The sequence below is a fragment of the Cataglyphis hispanica genome, chromosome 3, assembly GCF_021464435.1.
Source record: "Cataglyphis hispanica isolate Lineage 1 chromosome 3, ULB_Chis1_1.0, whole genome shotgun sequence".
In the NCBI taxonomy this organism is placed as follows: Eukaryota; Metazoa; Arthropoda; class Insecta; order Hymenoptera; family Formicidae; genus Cataglyphis; species Cataglyphis hispanica.
In genome coordinates, this window is record NC_065956.1 from 9,874,220 (window position 1) to 9,894,116 (window position 19,897).

At 37.0% G+C, this 19,897-nt stretch overlaps 3 protein-coding genes and 1 non-coding gene across 8 annotated transcripts; 1 reads left to right on the plus strand and 3 right to left on the minus strand.

Moving 5' to 3' along the window:
* Positions 1-5,117: 5,117 nt before the first annotated feature.
* On the minus strand, positions 5,118-5,189 carry Trnat-cgu (transfer RNA threonine (anticodon CGU)). Its single transcript has one exon. It is a non-coding gene; the product is annotated as a tRNA-Thr (tRNA).
* Positions 5,190-11,871: 6,682 nt separating this feature from the next.
* LOC126859448 (uncharacterized) lies at positions 11,872-14,877 on the minus strand. Of its 2 annotated transcripts, XM_050610749.1 has the most exons (3): positions 14,757-14,877; positions 12,600-13,020; positions 11,872-12,295 (listed from the first exon to the last, which is right to left on the minus strand). In XM_050610749.1, the coding sequence occupies exons 2-3, from the start codon at positions 12,973-12,975 to the stop codon at positions 12,183-12,185; spliced, it is 489 nt and encodes a 162-aa protein (XP_050466706.1). In that variant the 5' UTR covers positions 12,976-13,020; positions 14,757-14,877; the 3' UTR covers positions 11,872-12,182. The 2 variants fall into 2 exon arrangements, with proteins under 2 accessions (XP_050466706.1, XP_050466705.1); XM_050610748.1 differs by lacking the exon at positions 14,757-14,877 and having other exon boundaries at positions 12,600-13,413.
* Positions 14,878-15,209: 332 nt separating this feature from the next.
* Positions 15,210-15,994, plus strand: LOC126859449 (mitochondrial import inner membrane translocase subunit Tim9-like). Its single transcript, XM_050610750.1, has 2 exons — positions 15,210-15,528; positions 15,735-15,994. Exons 1-2 carry the CDS (start codon positions 15,481-15,483, stop codon positions 15,963-15,965), a joined length of 279 nt encoding a protein of 92 aa, XP_050466707.1. The 5' UTR covers positions 15,210-15,480; the 3' UTR covers positions 15,966-15,994.
* A 495-nt stretch (positions 15,995-16,489) lies between these two features.
* Positions 16,490-19,887, minus strand: LOC126859442 (G patch domain-containing protein 2-like). Of its 4 annotated transcripts, none has more exons than XM_050610740.1 (5): positions 19,127-19,371; positions 18,723-18,904; positions 17,981-18,338; positions 17,682-17,884; positions 16,490-17,584 (listed from the first exon to the last, which is right to left on the minus strand). In XM_050610740.1, exons 2-5 carry the CDS (start codon positions 18,883-18,885, stop codon positions 16,884-16,886), a joined length of 1,425 nt encoding a protein of 474 aa, XP_050466697.1. In that variant the 5' UTR covers positions 18,886-18,904; positions 19,127-19,371; the 3' UTR covers positions 16,490-16,883. The 4 variants fall into 4 exon arrangements, with proteins under 4 accessions (XP_050466697.1, XP_050466695.1, XP_050466698.1 ...); XM_050610738.1 differs by lacking the exon at positions 19,127-19,371 and adding an exon at positions 19,401-19,887 and having other exon boundaries at positions 16,491-17,584; XM_050610741.1 differs by having other exon boundaries at positions 16,593-17,584; positions 17,981-18,357; positions 18,729-18,904; positions 19,127-19,368.
* Positions 19,888-19,897: the final 10 nt, after the last annotated feature.

A 19,897-nucleotide genomic window follows, 5' to 3' on the forward strand; every position in this document is an offset into this window, starting at 1 on the left:
TTTATCTCTCTTACTTCTTACGGAGATACGCGGCTTCGTCAATTTATAAACGTTTCTCGTATGTACATACACATCCTGTACTTTGTGAGATTTACGTAAAATATCCAGGCAATCCGGACACTGAAGTTTATTGATTTATCTAATATTGATCTTTATTTTCTTGTGCGTACAAAGATATAAGATGGTCGTGAAGTCTTTCAGAATATTTAAACCGCGTAACATGATTTCTATGAGATTCGATGAAAAATTTATAAATTTAATTGTAAAACAATTAATAAATGAACATATTTATCTTTATAAGTTATAAAGTTTTTAATTAAAAAATGAGGCTATTTTATATTGCACATTTCGAAAAATAAAAAGATGCGTTTATGAAAATATCAGCATAATCAAACATTTTTTCCATGTTACGCAATTCACGCGGATTAAAAAGGCGAGTATAGATTTCTAATTAAAGTCAGCATTTCTTTATTAAAAATTAAAATGCAAGTTATAAATTTCAAGAAACGAAGCAATATTTTATCATCAATCCGAAATGGTATGAGCTTACATTTCTCTCCGTCGTAGAAAATAACGTATCCTTTTTTTTTTGCTTTTTACACCGACGGAATTTTTTCAAACAAGAATACAGTTTCAAGTTTAAATCTCGGATTATAATGTATCTGCAGCGAATAATTTCACGCCGGAGAGCAAGAAAAATGTGGAGTGTCCAGGTGGAACATTTCTGTTCCGCCGCGACGCGGGTGGAAATTCCGCACTCATGCAGCGCGCATATGCATTCGGTCGGCGACTCCGGGTGAGAGTGCGTGAAACGCGCGCGAAACTTTTCTATCGATCGGCGAGGGCGCCCCGGCTTTGCCTCGGCGAGGCACGGGGAGTCACGTTGTCGTCGCGTGTCGATACCGATAACACCCTCGGCGTCGCCTCGCGAGCGACGCTCGCGTCGTAGCCGGTGCGCGATAAGGCGCTTATCGCCACTGCCGCTGTACCGAGATACGGCAGAGTCTCGGCTCGCGTAAGGATCGGCCCCGCGAAATAAAGACGAAGGTCGTCATATAACAATATGCGTTTGGTCCTTTAATCTCAGGATAGATTACTCGAAATATTGTGACAAATATCGCTTCCTAATCAGACTTATAAAATCTTTAATTCTTCTCTCTACTTGTTATGATCATTATTACGATCTGGCCAGTTTATGATTGCATAAATGTTTTCCAAAAATTATAAATAAATTATACAATTACATGTGAATTTATTCCTTATATCAGAAATCATATTGCATTCTTACAATTCTTCTTAGAGTCATCTTCGCGATAATATTTTATAATTTCGCTCATCGCACAAGAAAAATTAATATCGTCGAAGCGAATCGATCATACACGACGAATGAGAGACTAATGGAATTATGCACACGCCTCCCTAGTTCTTTCTCTTCGTGAACAATGTAGCGGTGCCACGTATATCGCGCGTACGTAATTGCGGAATATTTTGTCATTTCGTGGATTGGCAAAGGCGTTTTTTTCTCTCTCTCTCTCTCTCTCTCTCTCTCTCTCTCTCGAGAGAGAGAGAGAGAGAGAGAGAGAGAGAGAGAGAGAGAGAAAGAGCATCCACGCGCGATGTTACCCGACATGCCGGTCACGTAAACCCCGTAGTACCGAAGGTATTCTGAGAGCACACCGCAGAATACTAGAATACTATAGCGGCGAGAATGCGCGGCGCGTACCCGCAACGCGCGAGCGGATAAATGCGCTCGAGTGCACGCGATCGAAAGTGCGACGAAGTGCAACGACGGGTTCAGAATTTTCGGCAGCCCCTTGCAAGGGATACACACATTGTCAAAGAGTACAACGTTGGCACTCCCCTTTGTCTCTAATATATAATATTAATGTCGTGAAGCAGATCTTACTTAATAATTATTTTCCGACACACGTTATAAATCGTTATATTTATAAGAGACTTAATTTTTTGAAACACCGGGGTAATAGCATTCCGGGTAATGGGGAAAGTAGTACAGACAAACCCTCCTACATTGCACTACCGTTTGTGGAAGGCTTGAGTGACGACTATGTACCTATGACTATTGTCTACAATGTACCTAAAAAATTAACTTCACTGATTAAACGTGGCAAAGATGGATTGCCTGTTAGCAACAGAAGGGAAGTTGTTTATAAAATAAATTGTAAGAACTGTAGCGCTTCGCTATATTGGCCAAACAAAAAGACACTTAAGCACCCGGGTCAAGGAACATTTTAATAATATAAAAATGCACGCAAGCAATCTTTCCGTAATAAGCAAACACAAATTAGAGTTTGATCATGACTTCGATTGGCCTGATATTCTGCCTGATAACGAAAAACATGTAAGAAAGAGAGAAATAGCTGAAATGTTTTTTATTAAAAAATTTGACAACACTATTAACTCCCAAAAAGATACAGAGAATTTAAACAACATATACGATAAGTTAATAAAGGTCGTTTAGTCGTTCTCAGTATTCCAAACATAGTGGTTGACACAATGTCAGTTTGACATTTTGATTTTTCTCTTTCTACTTTTTAATTATACGTAAGTACATAATTCTATTTATTTCATTTGTAACGTGACTATCATTATTTATATTATTTTAGTTTCACTTGATAAGGACCAAAACCATATGGTCGAAACGTTGTGATTGAACAATCAAACAATAAATTGCCAGTTTGGTCGTATAAACACTTGTCTATTAATTTATCTACTGGCGACATTTTAAAATTAAACATAAGAATATAATATTAAATAAGATTTATAACTGTATATTTAAACATACATATTAAATCTCGTATAAAATGCACGGAAATTCTCGTCTAATTAAATCGAGTAATGAGAGCGATTCTTTCAGCGATTAAAGTGTTGGTCACGCGCCATGTATCTTCGATACATATCGCATTATTGTATAAACATAAAATTAGCAAAATGCTAATATTGCTAGATTGTTACTTCATTTAAATAAACGGGAAGAATCGAATTAAGTGCATATTGCATCAAAGAAAGGTGGATTTACATTTTCCTCGCGAGATAGATCGCTTTCGAGGACGAATATAAATCTCTTGCGCGATAAATGGAAAAGACACTGTTATTCCGGGTATGCATATTACGTACGGGAGTCTCTAGTAAAAAACGTCACGTAATCGAAGAAACGAAAAAAAAAAAAGAAAAAAGTGCCAGACGCGCGTATGTAAATTTCGCGCGACGTGTAATCGGCTTTCGAACGGTTGTTCCGACGAAAAAGCGAATGCTCTATCGCGAACAAGTGGTCTTTGATCTTGCGGCTGACGCAGCACGGCATAAATTTTCGCAGCCGAATCCGCTTGCCTCGCCTATCGAGCTCGAAAATCGCCTCGCGCTCCTCCTTTAACCGAGCTACTTCAGTTTTCGCCTCACTTCGACGAACCATTACCTCGCCCACATCGCGAACACAATCGCCTAAAGTCCTCTCCGATCGAGTAAAACCGGTTTGAATCGCGACCAGCGCTGTAACTATTCTACCTATGCGGCTGGATTTCATGATCGAAGAGAGGAGAGCTCTAGCTCTGCTTTTACGAAGCCCGCGTTAAAAGAAAGCCACGGCGATATTCCCCAATGAATTAAATGAACTCGAAACGTGGCGGGAATCTTCGAGCGACCTCTCGAATATCCCTTCGCGATTGAAACGAAGGGACGTAGAATAATGATTTTAAATTTTGATTCTCATTCGTGTAAAAATCATTATCGTCTATAAGTAAAATTTTATCGTTAAAAAAGAAAACACGACATATTAAAAATTTGATTGTAATTTAAAAATTCAAGATAGATAAATTTAAGAGAGATAAATTTATACGATTTTGCGCTAACCGACACAGGCTAAACTCGTGTTTGCGTATCACCGTTCACTTCATACAAGCGCATCGTATCGAATTCGTAGAAAGCTCGCGTGCTCGAGCGGAGAATTTTTTATTCAACAGCCAGACAGCAGAGTTCGCGCTCTGTCGTCGATGAGGCGCCGATAACAGCTAGCGAATGCAACGCGCCGCTAGCTTGTCAGTGTCATAAGATATGTACGTGGAGTAGAGTGCAAAGGGTTAACGACATTCCACGGTGAGAGAGCGACGCTCTTCGTCGCCGCCCCGCGCGCTCTTAACCCCTAACCGGCGTTAAGCACTACTCGGTCATGCACCCCCGATGGCGCTACACACGCTATGCAACCCCCGGCGGCGGCAGCGCTGGCGGGATCGATCGCGCGCGCATTTTCTTCGTCCCCGACATAAAAATTAGTATTCCGTTCTCGTCGTGACGGCCAGCGCACGCTGCGAAAACGAGTAAGAAGGGGTGGCGGGGAGGGGGTTAAAGGAGAAGGAGGGAAAGAGGAGAAGGGAACCGACGAAACATTCAACCCCCGTCACGATCTCATTTGTAACCCCCGTACCTACCCACCTATCTATACTCGCGGCTCTTCGTCCCGGCTTTCTCTCGAACGTTTTACGGAAACTGCACGACTCCGGGATAACGCTCTTGAATATCGAAAACCGGGCCGATGCCGGTACCAAGGGACGATCCCCGTTCTTTCCCCCTTTTGACTACGTGATCGCATTCGCGGACGCGAATGCTGACCGAATGCCGATTCTCATTGCTCCCCTCCTTCCCCCTTCCCCCTTCCGCCCCCGCTTCCGCGCGATTCGTTTTAATTGCCGGAGTCTGTCTCATACTTCGTATCCACGGCCTCCCGTAATCGCGGACGATCATTCGATATTTAGCTATTCTCACTCTTTACACCTTAATGAAGATTAATTTTGCTGCAATACAATAGCTATTGATCTGCTAATAGTCGCAAATATAAAAGTTAATTAACAGTTATTTATTCCTTCGATCCGTAATTAAATTCAATTTAAAATAAAATGCGAAATGTTGTTGGAATTTTTAATATTATATCGAATTGATATCATTGTAAATGTATATTTGCGAGCCAGATGTGTATGTCTTTGTGGGAATAAAAATAAAAAATAAATAAAGACAAAAAGCAGGTTATTATTATTAGAGGTTATTATTTATTAGATTCCATAAATTAATAAAAAAAATAATCAATATTTAATAACAAAAATATAACCTGCCTCCTGTGAGGTTTGAACTCACGACCCCTGGTTTACGAGACCAGTGCTCTGCCACTGAGCTAAAGAGGCTGACGTTTTTCATGGTTAGCTAGAGAATCATACAGCACACATGCTTAACCCACCCTTCAATTTAATTCATATTGAATTTAAATATATATGATTAGCATATATATTACTTATTTTAATTACATTCTATCAAAATTATTCGGAAATAATTTTTAATTTCGATTTAACAGCGTCACGCATATATTTCTATTCTCTTCTCTCGTCAATATATCGGATCGCGTTTAAATAGCGTTGCACTTTTTAAAAAACTATCTATATATTGAGCGTTTACTATACGATGATGAATCTCGAGGAACCTCCGAAAATAAAATTCGATCCACAAATCCCGCGTGACGCAAGGCAGATGTCAGTTGCCACTTCCCGTTTTGCGCGCGGTACACAATAAGCCCCACGTGCTTTTGGGCTCCCTCGGATAAGAGGGACACGTGCAAACTCACTTTCCTTATTTCGGTTGGCCGTAAAGGACAGATGTCGGGGGGGCCGTCTTAAAGATTTCTCTCGAAGGGGCGACCCTTTTCGAGGCCCGACGACGCTCTGTGAGACGTAATAAAAGGGACCCAACGGTACGCGCTTTCGTAAGACCATTGTGCTATTAAGCAGATGTTATCCAATGAATGCGCGCAATGCATAATATAAATCGCGGACAAAGGGCTCGATTTTTCTAGGATGCCTGAGAATTTTTGCATCTTTACTCTCTGCACGTTACCGCTGTTGTTTTAAAAAAATGTATCTTGCCAATCCTTTCCTTCTAAATGCATTCGAATTATCGATTTAATATTCAATTCATATTTGTCCCTATAATATAGTTAATTGATATGTTATATTTTTCAATCATAGTCTTGCAGTGACTAGATAGCCCTTTCATTAAAGTTTCTTAAAGGTTTTATATTATAGTATCTTTCTGTATAATTAGTGCATAATTACATTTCTGTATAATTATATTTTTAATTATAATTATAATTCTATATAATTATATTTTTAATATTTTAATTAAAAGTGTAAAATGTGTGAAGAATAGAAAATTTTATTTTACAGTAATATATTTAATTTTATAAAATTTTGTAAAATATATTGTATATTTTGTATATTTTTTTAAAAACCCATATACTTTACTTTAGCGTGATGCTAGAAAAAAATGTGGAAGAATTCAAATAAAATTGTAGCGGTGTAAAAAAAATTTCAATCTCGTTTCAATTTCTAGTGAGATCAACTTTCAGTTAGTTAATTAAAACTTTCATTCGAGACTGACTTCAAAATTGTAAAAGTGTCTCTTCGTTCTCAGTGTAATCAGATTACGTGAAAAAGCAATGATAAATAATCTATTAATCTAAAAATGTGTCATACAATTTTTTTTAATAGATAAATCTTTCACATTATCAGTTTCATGCTGTCATCGTAATTAGCCTTTACAACACACACACACATCAATAATTAATAGATAGAATACTAAATGCGCTTTGTCTTCAATAGATCTTTCATGAATTTCCCGGATGTATATTGCACGATATTCTCGTCGCTTGAAAATTCAGAGAATCCAATTAAAAAAGCGGATACCCATTTAACCGCAACGAAACATGTATCATCTGTGCATATATGCAGCAATACGTTTGTATCTAAAAATGCACAAGGCTGAAAGTCACCATTGACTCACTTTTTCATAGAAAAGACAATTGAGAGATACGATCAAAATTAAGAGACGTCGCATAGTTAAAGAAAGATAAAGGATTAGTGAAATATTCTAAAAGCGTATGTTAAGAGTACATAATTTAAATTTCGTTTGATAATGAAATGTAAAATATTTTAAAGAAACATATAGTCCGATACAATATAAATGACAAAAAATTAAGAATAAAAGCGCACTAAACGTGTCGATTGGTTTATAAAATATTAATCATAAGAACATCGGCAGATCATCTGCGAAGGGGCGATCTCTTTCATTCGTCTCTGATTTCGCTCATTCATCGTAATCGCCCGGTTAACAAACAAAGCTGTCTATGATGTCCACGTGGTTCGCAAGTACGGACGGGACATCACGTTATACGACCTCTTGGCGCGTCTTTCGAGAAGTTTCCCGTTTGATGAAAGCAGAAGCTCGCGCTCGCGCCAAACAGCGGTCCAACGTGCGAGGTGCGAGTGGTGGCGGCGCCACGACGAGCGGCGAGACGAAGCCAAACCGGCCAACCTCCGCTCCGTACCCTTGAACCTAACAGACGCTCGCGATGTTGCCGCCTCGTGCAAGTATGCCGCGAGCGGAGAGCGACGGTGGAGTGGAGCGGAGCGGAACGGAACGGTGCGGAGAACGTGTGTTCGTTCGGTCGCCCCGGCTACGTTCGGTCGCACTCGGCTCTGCTCGATGCGTGCTTTCTTCGCAAGAATTCCGTGGCCGTGCCGTTCGCATCCCCTTCTTTCCCCTCACCGTCGTTCTCGTCGTCGTCGTCGTCGTCGTCGTCGTTGTCGGCAGCGCGGTCGGCTGGCGTGGTGCCGGCCGAGCTGACGTCACGCGCGTCAGCGTTACGCGTAGCGTTACGTAAAAAACGTGCGGCTGGTTGGATTGGCTGGTTGGCTGGCTGGCTGGCTGGTTGGCTGGCTGGCTGGACGGTTGGTTGCTTGGCTGGCGAACTCTACTCGGTGGAGCATGTCGCCACACGTAGCGTAACGTAGCATCGCTTACGTTCGCATAAGCGACGTTCTATGCATCACGTACATATAACGGAGACGAATAATTTTTTATCTCTCCTACTCTGTTATTCACATCTCTGTTTCACTTCTCGTGAATTCTCGTGAATCGAGATAATTTCGGATGCAAAACATTATTCTACTATCTATATTTCTCATATTCGTTTCGCGTTTAAATGGACCGTCAGATTTTCAAGGTTGATTCATTTAATATGAACGTACAATGTTATCAGAATGATCGGATGATAATAATTAGCGGTAAATGTAAGGTACGGATGCGCGCTTCACGCGATGTTAGACCCGCTGTTTTTTTTAATGCCTTTGTTAGCACTACGTGCGTGCTTTACGCATACGTGTCTACTTCTCTTACTGCGTAGTATGAAAGAAAAATCGCGCGCATAGCATAAACGCGAGAATGAGAATCCGGATAGCTATATTTAGAAAGTTAAATGCGCCACGTGCAAATAGCGTAGCTCTACGACGATAATTTATGCGCGAGGAAAGAAGCGCCAGGCGAGACGTTTTTCCTCTTTTTTTTACGTAACGTTACGCGCGACTCCGTGACGTCAGTCCGTCAGTGCTCTTCGGCATGCCACCAGTCAATTTTATCGGCGGATTCCTCGTGGAGAAAGCATAGACAAACATAACCCACATAGAACGGTCTCTTCTCGAGCGTGGCAGGGTCAATGTACGATGAAACCGGAAATTCGTCGTCTGCCTCGAGCCGACTAGAGAAGAATTCCCATTTTTTTTTCCTTCCCTACTTTTTTTCACTAGTCCGACAATTTTATGTTAACGCATCGTTTTAACACGCGCGAACCGTGATATCCGTCTTATCTGTGCTGTAAAACCGAGCCCACAGGACTCAAACAAAGGGGGGAGGAGGGGGGGGGGAAGTCTTTGTCGGGCATATTTTCATTCTTTTGAAAACTGAAGAAAATGATAAAGAGACCACTCTTGGACCACTACTGAACGCTTTTAGCTCTACATCCTCATTTTTCTTATGAATGATTAGTATAATTAATTATTTCAATATTCTTTCTTTCCAATTTTACACACAGAGTTAATTTCGATATAATTAAAAAAATGTGTTTAAATGTCACGGATACAAGTTAAATGTACTAACGGATAAACTGGGGCAAATAGTTTAAAACCGGTTCTGAGAAGATGGTAATAAATATAAAGCGAGAAATTATTTGTTCTACAAGTCATTAAACAAGCGTACCTAAAATTTAAAAAGATAGATTTCTTGAAAATTTATCCTAAAATTATAAATAAATCTGAAAAAAATTTTTATTTAATAATATACTTGATTGATCAAGCCAGAAGTCTTCTAGTTTTCTAACTTTTATATTTGTAAAAACTGTTAGCATCGATAAAAGTCGTAGTTTGTAACTTGGAAAATTGGATTCACATGCACTATATAAGAGGGGCATTTTAAAATCGCATCTTTAATTGCGTTCAACGAAGATTAAATTGCCGACAGCTCGCGCACGCAATGTTTCTTTCATCATAAATGTGTCATAATACTCGCGATAATGTGTGATTTATGTTCGCGCTGCGAAACCGCAGAAATCCAAGAAAAGCTATTTACACAAAGGAACGCCGAGGCGTCTTTCCTCGCGAGAGCTACGTGCATCCTCCTTTATTCTCCCGGTATGCTCCTTTATCCGCGGCGTCCGCGTCTCCCGTTCGCACGCTCGTGTGCCATTTACGAGGCAAACCGGTTTACGCTTTTTGCGAGCCTCGACTTCGCGAAGAATGTTGATTTTTGCGATATATACTTGGGAACCTAACCTACATCATTATCCGTGTGGATGAGCTGACTGCGCTTCAAACCTCTCTTGCTCGTGCAAGTTATACAAAACTGTCTCTTTAAGTCTTTTTAACCCGCTGACATGGAATTACATTGAAATATTCGAGGAAAATATTGCGCTTCGAAAAATCACCTGATGTTTATTTTAAATAGGGCATTATTTGAATCGGATTATTTTGTCGTGTTGTTTTCATTTTAAAACGGCGAGCGTGAATTATGTATTTATTACGCCGCCGGAAATCGAACTGTCTGTGAATAGCGCAAAAATAATATACTTTGTGAACATGAGAATATATTTATATGATCCTGCAAAAATTGTACGAACTGAAGAAGAATCGATAAAAAATTTATACTATAAAATTACGAAGCGTTTCGAATGTAATTTTTAAATTTTCAGATATATATTTTATATATATAATAAACTGCCAATTTTTCAAGAGCAAATTTCTATCGAATATTTTTTATCTTTTAATTTTTATCTTACTTTCGATTTTATTGATTCAATTAAATTAAATCTCTTATCATATATATTATTTAATTACCTGCAATATTTTACAATCAGTAAAAAGAAATAAATTGTGGAAACAGATCAAAAGAATTGACTGTGTTGGTTCAGATTGATTTAAGGAGGATCATAAGCCTTATATCGATTATCAAATTAATTTGGATTTATTAATTCAGAGATTTTGCTATCTCTTTGAAAAAAAAAAAAAAATTCAATTTAAACCGTCCCCAAGAAGGGAGTTGTTTGATTCGTCCATTTTTTTTTAGCGGATGAGGACAATCCCACGGGACGTGGCGCACCTGACATGTTTAGTTTTCGTGAAGGTGCCCGTCCGGGCCTTTAACAGTGGCATCACGAGCGAAAAATGATAATGAGACGCACAGTGCTGTAGGTTAGTGAGAACAATAGCCAGTTTATACTTAATGAGTCTGCACGCATGCGACTCGCGTGCTCGTGTAGTAAAAATATTTTCGGGCGCCGGGCCGTGCCTCGAATGACGAGCGCAAGAATTGTCGAATTCGTCCTCGACCGTGGAGGACAAAGTCGCTTTTCTCTCTCTCTCTCTCTCTCTCTCTCTCTCTCTCTCTCTCTTGACACGGAATTTTAATTCTGTCATTGTATGCCCGCGTCTAATTTTTTGCACGTGTTGTCACGTTACAACAATCTTATACGTGTTTATCGGATTCACGAACGTATATATAAATAACCGCGATATTTTTATTCTGATGTGCGTAATTCCGTTACGATAAAGAATGCGCGTTGAGTGATATTTATATCGCTAGAATAGAGAAAGGATCTAATACAATTTTACTCGAGACAATTCTCGATTCAGACGTGATAAAACTTTGATGTCTTATCGTTAGACTGATTGTCATATGGATAAACACGGAGAGATTATTTTTGATTATTTTTGTATCATTCATAACATCGAGAATTCCAATTGCGATATGAATTATTTCGGTCAAACAATGCGGAAGATTCGGTTATTCGCGAGCTGTCAGGGAGGACGCAGATCGTCGGGCGAACAGCTTCCAGTAAACGGTACGCGGTGTGCATCTTTCCGCGCTGGATATTATCGACGACGAGTCACGAACGAGTTGTGCGCGATCGGGAACCGGTTTGTCGAAACTTTCGAAAATTCCAATATAATGTAGCCAAGCTTCTTCTCTCGGCGGGTGTCCGGCTCACAAGAGCGAACGAAGACAGATCGGTCGCGCTTCTCTTTTCTCTCGTTCTTTATTTACAGTTACTTACGTAACGAGGCGCGAGCCTTCTCTCTCCTTGCATCTCTTGAATAATCATTCGAGACATGGCTCGATCACGCTCGGATTCGTGCATATCGAATGCGTGCGCGTACAAAAATAGCGTAATCATATGTCGCATGCGCACGCGCAAACGGAAGTTGTTCACTTACCTTTGCGTGAAATCGTATCTTGAAAATCGCTGCTTTATCTGAGACACTGACAAGAAATCACGGGCGCGCGTTATTATTCGCGCCGGAAAATCGCACCCGGCAAAAACCGAAGCTTCTTATAAGTTACGTCGAGAAAATAGTCGCGCTCGATAACTCGCGGCTATATGCGAGCGAGCAGACACGGCCCGATATCCGACGAAAAAGGTACACTCGTGTAATTTTTACTGCGAAAAAACTAAATATATAGAATAAAATAATCAGTTGTGAATTATCAAAAGATCGCAAAAGGACATTATACAATACATGGATATTTTCAGAAACGTGATCGTTTCTAAACGGAGAACAAAGTTTTAGTACCGAACAAGTTTCGCAATCATTTTGTCGTTTCTCTCATGATGCATTACAAAGTATAATGTTTGAATATTTAATAAACCACGTATACGCAACTGCGTCTTCGACACAAAAATTCAGGATAATAATCTGCTTCCGCGAAACTTTCACGAGTTTTCACGCAAGCGCATATCAAATTTCAATAAATATGAAAGTTCCAAATGGTAATAAGAAATTCTCACACACAGTATGTACTCACGTGCATTGCGTTGACCGATCGAGGACGATAATGCTCGGTAACTTGGGTAAAATATCTGGATCAGGTAGAACATCTTGTAGATTCTTTGTGATAACTTGACTACACCTTTCTGAAAGTTATTAAAATTAATTGATAGAGATGATTTTTCCCTTTAAATTGAGCGTGAGGAAAATTTCGAATACTTTGATAAATCTTCATTTTAATAATTTTATCGATTCTTTTATATTTTTATTTAAATTTGTGGCATTTTATAATTTTTTATATATGTACTACGTTCGAAAAAAAGGACTCGAAAAATTTGTCAAAATTTAACAGTACCATATATCATAGTAATTATTCGTTTTAATTTTCTATTATGTATTATTATTGCGCTATTAATTGCTAGGAATTATAGGAATTAATTGTTTTTTTACCTTGAACGGAACTCTTCTCTGTTTCATCTTCGATGGCACGCTGATGGCGTTCAGATCCGTTCGCTAATTGCTCTGACAGTCTCCAATCTTGTATTTCCTTCCGTAAAATGTAAATCGGATCATTGTTATCCGCGCTGGCAACACACGTCTCGTCGTACAATCGACCCTTGTGTTTCGCATCGTCGCGCACCTTCTTATTCTCCTTTTGCGAAAGAAGCCGTTGCTCGCAAGAATCTCGTGGTTTTGTCGCGCCGGTTTTTATGGACTTTCCGCCAGTCGAAGATCGCATCTTCTGCAACGATGCTCCCGCGGATGCGGATCTTTTTCTATCGATGAGATTTGCTCGTCGCTCGGAAGAAACATTTCTCGAGAACATGTTGACAACAGGGATTCTCCAACAATTGCGATTTTATTTAATTACCTGGAATATCAAACATGACACGTGTTAATTACAATAATATAAAATACAGAGCTAACGATAAATCGATAAATTGTACATTATCAGTTTAATTGATGCAATAATAAATGCAATGTGTATCGAATTAACACAGTTAAATCGATATATTTCATTACATGTGTCTATATCGAAAGAAATATCGAATGTAAATTGATATAAATTCCTTACAACTACAATCATGTCAGCAATGTAACACGCAACAATGGGGTTATGAATCTATTTATATACAAAATGGTGCGAAAATAATTGCACGACATATCACACAATTTTGTCATCAAATCTCGCAAAATCAAAAAGTTAAATTATTTATTTTTTCTAATTATTGCAAAGAATTTGTTTATGTAATTTGTTGTGAAATTCATAGCAAATAAACTGGCGATTTAACATATACGCGTTCCAAGATTTGACAGACTGTGTGACTTGTATATACAGTACGTTTCAAGTTCGTTGGCTTCGCGCAAGAACCCTCGACTAAATTCACGCTACTGTAACGAAGACAAAACGTTATAGACATACTCATGCGGAACGAAACACAACTGAACTGGACAAGAAAACGATTCCTCGATATCCGACTTCCCGCCATTAGCGTGATTGTCACGTTTAAAATAAAAATTATTAACGTTATATGAATCTTGTATCCCCATAAAAAATGGAATTAATTATTTTCAAAAATACCGTCTTGTTCTGCGTAAGACCTGATCTACTATATAAATGTAGTAAGCCGTAAGAAAATTATCAATAATAATTAATTATTCTTCTCACATTTGTCTGTGATTCATTAATTTCTTATAGCTACTACACCTATTATAGATTTACGCTAAAAGGAACATCTAGTGTCTCTTGTACAGAATATACAGGGTGTCCCGAAACTTTTGACACACCCGAAGTGTGAAAGTAGATTGGGTCAAACTGAGTCGAAAAGTCCTGTACCATTTTCCTCTATAACGCTTCAGAAAGAAATTATTATTGAGTAAAGTCTGACCAATCATCGCCGATCTTTAGTCAAGCGTACGTTGGTGAGCCGCGCGCCTGATAGTGTGCGTGAACGTTCAGCTGTTATAGCGGCGCATCACTACCAGACGCGCGACTCACTGACGTGTGTCCTAAAGATCGGCGCTGATTAGTCAGATTATACTCAATAATAACTTCTTTCTGAAGCGTTATAGAAGAAAATGGTACAGGACTTTTCGACTCAGTTTGACCCAATCTACTTTCACACTTTGGGTGTGTCAAAAGTTTTGGGACACCCTGTATATACACACATACACGCGCTTGCGCGAACACGATCTTTCATTCTTTACATATTTATTATGTATTTGACATAAAATGCTACCGTCTCCTCCTTCCTATCTCTGTAATAAATATAATATATGGTATGATAATAATACATTATTCATTATTTCGAAGACAAAGAAGCAAATGAATGGACGAACAACGCGTGTCCGCGCTTCATCGATCGCCGTGTCGATACGAAACATCTGCCGTTTATTTCCTGCCATCGAACTCCAATGCATCGTGCTTCTTTCAAAAGCGACGATCGAACGATACGCGAATCGATCCCGTTTCATTTAACTTTCACTACATTTCATTTAACTCTCGCCCAAAAAATTTCTCCGCTCACTTTTCAATTACTGTATAATTGTCAGTGGTTAAACCCGAAATTCGCGCGCTAAATTTTATCTACCTTACCCTTTGCATACCTTCAATTGTTTGAATAGATGAATGAAGATGACGACACTATTCTTTTTGGGGATATATCTTTCGAAATATTGTGTGAATTCAATTAATTTTGTGTGAAATTAATATCGATATGAATAAAACGTCGAGCAAATAGCACTTCTTGATGACCTCCGCGGCAATTTAGAATTTAACGGACTAACAATAGCGTTGCCAACTATGGAGACAAAAATGCTTCCGCAGTATTTTCAGGAATGCCAATAGGAGATAATAAAAATACGCGAAAGAAAATTGAAGTTTTCTATTTTATGTCGAATTAAATATGTGTGATGCGGAAAAACACATAACGTTAAATATGAGTAATTAGATGAGAATGATGATATTGTTTTTACATTAATTTCTTTCCCATGATATATTTAAGCAAGAGACATGGCGTTACTAAAGGCGATGTTTCATTTGTCGTACAAGCTTTTGTCGGACGTTCCGATTGGCTGCTATTGCGAGAGATTTTCAAACCCTAGGCAGTCCCTATTCGATAACTAATCGACACGTTCGATAAGCATGTACGATATGTAATATTACGATATATTTAAATCATTTTACTTGCTTGTATACATATATCTTGCACACGTGTTCCTTCCTAACCTCCAAAGCTTCCGTCAGAGTTTGACGAAATATATATGTATATATTTGCGAAATTATAAAAATCAACAACAGTTATTTTGTAGAAATCATTGAACTTATATAATGGCGATGCAAGTTCCGACTGATGTAGATGCTGATCAAATAAAATCTGTATGTATTTCTACACTTGTTGTGTATATATATATATATATATATATATATATATATATATAATTTTTATCATATATTTTTGTTACGTTATAAACAATGTAAAAGTTGCAACAATGTATAAGTTATATTTATATATATATTTAAATATAATAATAATAATGCAGGTGAATTTAGCACTTATAATATAAATATATTATTTGTTTTAGTTTCGAGACTTTCTGACTTCGTATAATAAACTCTCAGAAATTTGCTTTATCGATTGTATAACCGACTTTACGACGCGAGAAGTTAGAACCAAGGAAGAGAAATGCGCTCTTAATTGTATGGAAAAGTATTTGAAAATGAATCAGCGAGTTTCTCAACGTTTCCAAGAATTTCAAATGACTGCTAATGAAAATGCTATGGCAGCTGTTAAAAGACAAAGTCAGGCAAATTAAGCTTAGTAATAAAAATGTAAATAAATAGATTTTACCATGATCTTTTATATCATAATCTTATATCTTATTATGAAATAAGATTACAAGAAATTCCACTTGCAAATTCCTTTGGATATTGTTAATTCAAGTGAGTATTTCTATATAATATATTACTTCATCGACACAATATCTCATATACATTATTTTAAAATAAAAAAAAATTGCATGATAATTGTATATGTTATAATATATATTGTGATTTAGAAAAAGTTAAATATTGTGTATGTATTATAAACATAGAACAATAGGGAATTAATGTACATGTTATATAAATAAGCTTGTTTGTTTATCATCTTAATATGCAAATAGTACTGACTTGAACTTTTAGTTTTATAGATAATTTTTTCAGATTATAACACATTGAACATACATACATATATGTATATATCACAGTTTTCATTATATTATAATTTATATCACGTATAATTTTTGAATAAAATTATAAATTTATTTACATATTTTTTAATTCAAGGCTATTTTTGTTGTAAAATATTATATCAAAATTTTTATAATTTCCTTACATTATATAATTATTAACACTATGAGTTTTTACAATACCAAAAATTTATACAAAGAATGGAATCCTCTATATGTGGTTATATGTTTGTGTATATATATATATTTTATTGAGAAAAAATCTGGTATAATAATGAATATACATATATACAATTACAATTTTTTATAAAAATTTTTATAAAATAAAATTAAAATTTTTTATAAAAAGCTCTAGCTTTTTAATTTAAAATATCTTAATTTTTTTTTTAAACTAAACTAAATTTAAAAAATCTGTTACATTAAATATATATGCATATACACACACGCACGCGCGCGCGACACACACACACACACATTTATATATATATATATATACATATATATTTAACTTGATTTGGAATGACCAAAATCAGGGAACTTTGACTGTCCTTGTTGTATCTCGATATCCATACTTTCGTTATCCCATTTAATCGAAGAAAATGTTTGTAAATCTGCTAATATATTTTGCCCTTGTTGTATAATCTCTAAGCCAAAACTTGTGCTGGAAGTCTGTGGCTCTTCAGTTTGCATTGTGGAATCCGAATTCGGTGAATTCGGAGGTGTCTTTCGCAATCTCTTATAGTCTGATAGTCTATTCAATGACACTTGATCTACGCACACAGCCTGTGTCGTATGTCGTGTTTTATATAATATCGGACAGCCTAGGTCGCCTTTCAAGCTTAAACTATATAGGTTGGCGAGTCGACGTAGCTTTTCTCGTTCGGGTTGTCGCATAGGATGCAGTTTTAGTTCACTCTGAGTGGGATCTTGTAGGAATCGCGAGACCTTCTCATTAGCCGACGTTATGATGGAATAACCTGGTTTGTTATCGACGTGACGTCGTCCAGCGCGGATCTCTCTACCGCTGAGACCTTCGCGAATACGTTGTATTCTTTGTTTATAATTTCTCTTGGCTTCGGCTACTGAGTGTTCGCCATGCAGTATCATTTGAAAAGTCGAATCTGATGTGGTTTTATCGTCACTGGTGCTATCTCCATCGTCTCGCCAACTCGACTCACCGATCCAATCCGATTGTTCATCGTCTCCTGCGAAAAAAATTAGATATTTAACTTGTAATATTTTACATGTCTATTATATTCCAAGCAATACATCAATACTCCAAAGTCTTTAAGTTTATTATACCTTCCCTATCCTCATCGTTAGTAATGAGACCTGCTTCCGAATCGCTAGACGAGATACTTGAACTAGATATACGCGAATGGTCTACGGAATCTTCACCTTGCATTTTACCTCGATTTTTCGGCTTTGCGTTTTTGGTTGGTTTAGATATTCTCATCTCGCAATCTATGGAACGTTCTCTACACGACCTCTTACGTTTCCCACACCTGAAATATAAATATTATATGAATTATATTATATGAAATATGTTTGTCGCGTTTCTTATCGTATAAAGAATAAATAATTATATATTATTTTCTTACCATATAGCGCTATATCTATTTTTACAGTCACTTCGAAAAATACGTTTTTTCCCACTGAATGTTGAAGTTGACATAATTGCCACTGCTTGAGAAGTGGATGCATTAGAGTCAGAATCAATAGCCATTTTTTTAAATTTTCTCTTGCGTCTTGTATTTGCTCTTGGTACAAAATTTTCATTTACTGAGTCACTCTCGATATTACTGGGGTTATTTAAATTCGAGAAATGCGCGAAACGTTTGGTCTGATTTGTATCATCGCTGTCAGATTGGTATTTCGAAACATTGGCAATTTTTGGAATGCGAATTTCGCAAATAGAAGATGAGCTGTCATCTGAATGTCTGTTCATATTTAAAGCCGCTGTGAAGTATTATTGTATCTGTATATAATAATACTAAAAACGTAATAGTGCTTTTTTTTGTATATAATAATACAAAGTATGTTTATCAATTACTTGTTATATTTCATAATGTAATGCATGTTACTTTAATTTTCAAAAATCATGTGATTACATAAAATTGACTTTTTTATGTTATAAAAATTTTCACAAAGAATCCTCTCTCTATAACAATTCACATTATACTTTAGAAAATTGTTAATTATGTAAGTAATTAGAATCCATATGCTATTATTTTCATGTTAGAATGCATAAGACATTTTATTATTTCCAAGTTTATTACCGTCTGATTGATATTTTTTAGACAAAAAATTAATTTTTTATATTGTGTTTAATTTTACTCTTACACTTACGAATATTCCCTGTAGAGCGTGCTCTTCTCCTAATGCCCCATCTACGTCTGAGATTTGCACTGCTGCTGCTTTCCTCAAGTGCCAAAGTCAAATCGTGCACAAGGGCCTCCATTTTTACTCTTAAATCCGCCGGTACAGCTTTGAAAACACGCTCCATTTGAAGGATGCGTTTTTTACTGAAATTAAATTATATTGATTATCTGTCCTATTTAATGAGTATACATATTTACATTCCTTTTATGTTTTACTACTTTATAATCTCGTTTATTAATATAATTAGCCTCTATAATCTTCATTACATCTAATTTTAATACACATATATATAATAATGTGTACATTTTTCAACAAAGTAATATATATTGATTCAACTTTGTATAAAAAATTTTTTCGAACATTACATTTTCACATTTTTATATTAAAGTTTCTAGGGCATCGATTTTTGCCAGCCCAGAATTGCGATTAATTCGCGATCCATTTTTAGAGATAACTCCTCGATTGCAAGCGTTGATGTCCGAATAATAGAAAAGCGACACATAGGGCGACTCCGAAAAGGATGAATTTATCGAAACATCTATGATACGTGTCAATCGTCGAGGAGGGGGCCAAAATAAATCGCGATTGCGTCGGCTTTTAACTTTCATGTGTGACAATACGTAACATCCTGCTGCTCACCTCTTACAAGTAATGTCCATGAGAGTCTCGCCTCAAAAATGTCTCATTGTTAAACTTGGTCTACTTGTCGACCGACAATGAAATGAACAAAGGCTCGCGCAGCGTCTCAAACGTCAGATCTGTCAAGACTATCAATTGTCAAATTATCTTCTCCGTATGTTTAATCGCACACTGTAGCGAATCGCATCTACAAAGCAGCAAAAGTATATCTATACATATAGTATATGTTGTGTGGTGTGTGTGTGTACAAACGGTATACGTTTATTTATGCATGATGCGATGGACCAACGAATCGGTTGTTTCATGAAAATTCATCCTGAAGAATTCTGAAATACGCATTATCGCATCGTTATTCATCCTTTATGCCGCTCTTGTTTCATATGATTCTATTATATGCACATACGCATAAGAAAATAGCATTTGACCGTGTAATTTTAATCTTTGTTACGGACGCCATTTTCAAATGACTTCCCATATTGTTATTAGCTGCGTTTCAA

Coding starts and splice junctions, on each gene's coding strand:
- LOC126859448 (XM_050610749.1), bottom strand. CDS start 12,975: ATGTTCTCGAGAAATGTTTCTTCCGAGCGACGAGCAAATCTCATCGAT. Junction 12,296..12,599: donor AGAGAAGAGTTCCGTTCAAG/GTAAAAAAACAA, acceptor AATAACTTTCAG/AAAGGTGTAGTCAAGTTATC.
- LOC126859449 (XM_050610750.1), top strand. CDS start 15,481: ATGGCGATGCAAGTTCCGACTGATGTAGATGCTGATCAAATAAAATCT. Junction 15,529..15,734: donor ATGCTGATCAAATAAAATCT/GTATGTATTTCT, acceptor TATTTGTTTTAG/TTTCGAGACTTTCTGACTTC.
- LOC126859442 (XM_050610738.1), bottom strand. CDS start 19,420: ATGGACATTACTTGTAAGAG. Junction 18,339..18,722: donor TACAGGGAATATTCGTAAGT/GTAAGAGTAAAA, acceptor AATACTTCACAG/CGGCTTTAAATATGAACAGA. Junction 17,885..17,980: donor AATAGATATAGCGCTATATG/GTAAGAAAATAA, acceptor TTTATATTTCAG/GTGTGGGAAACGTAAGAGGT.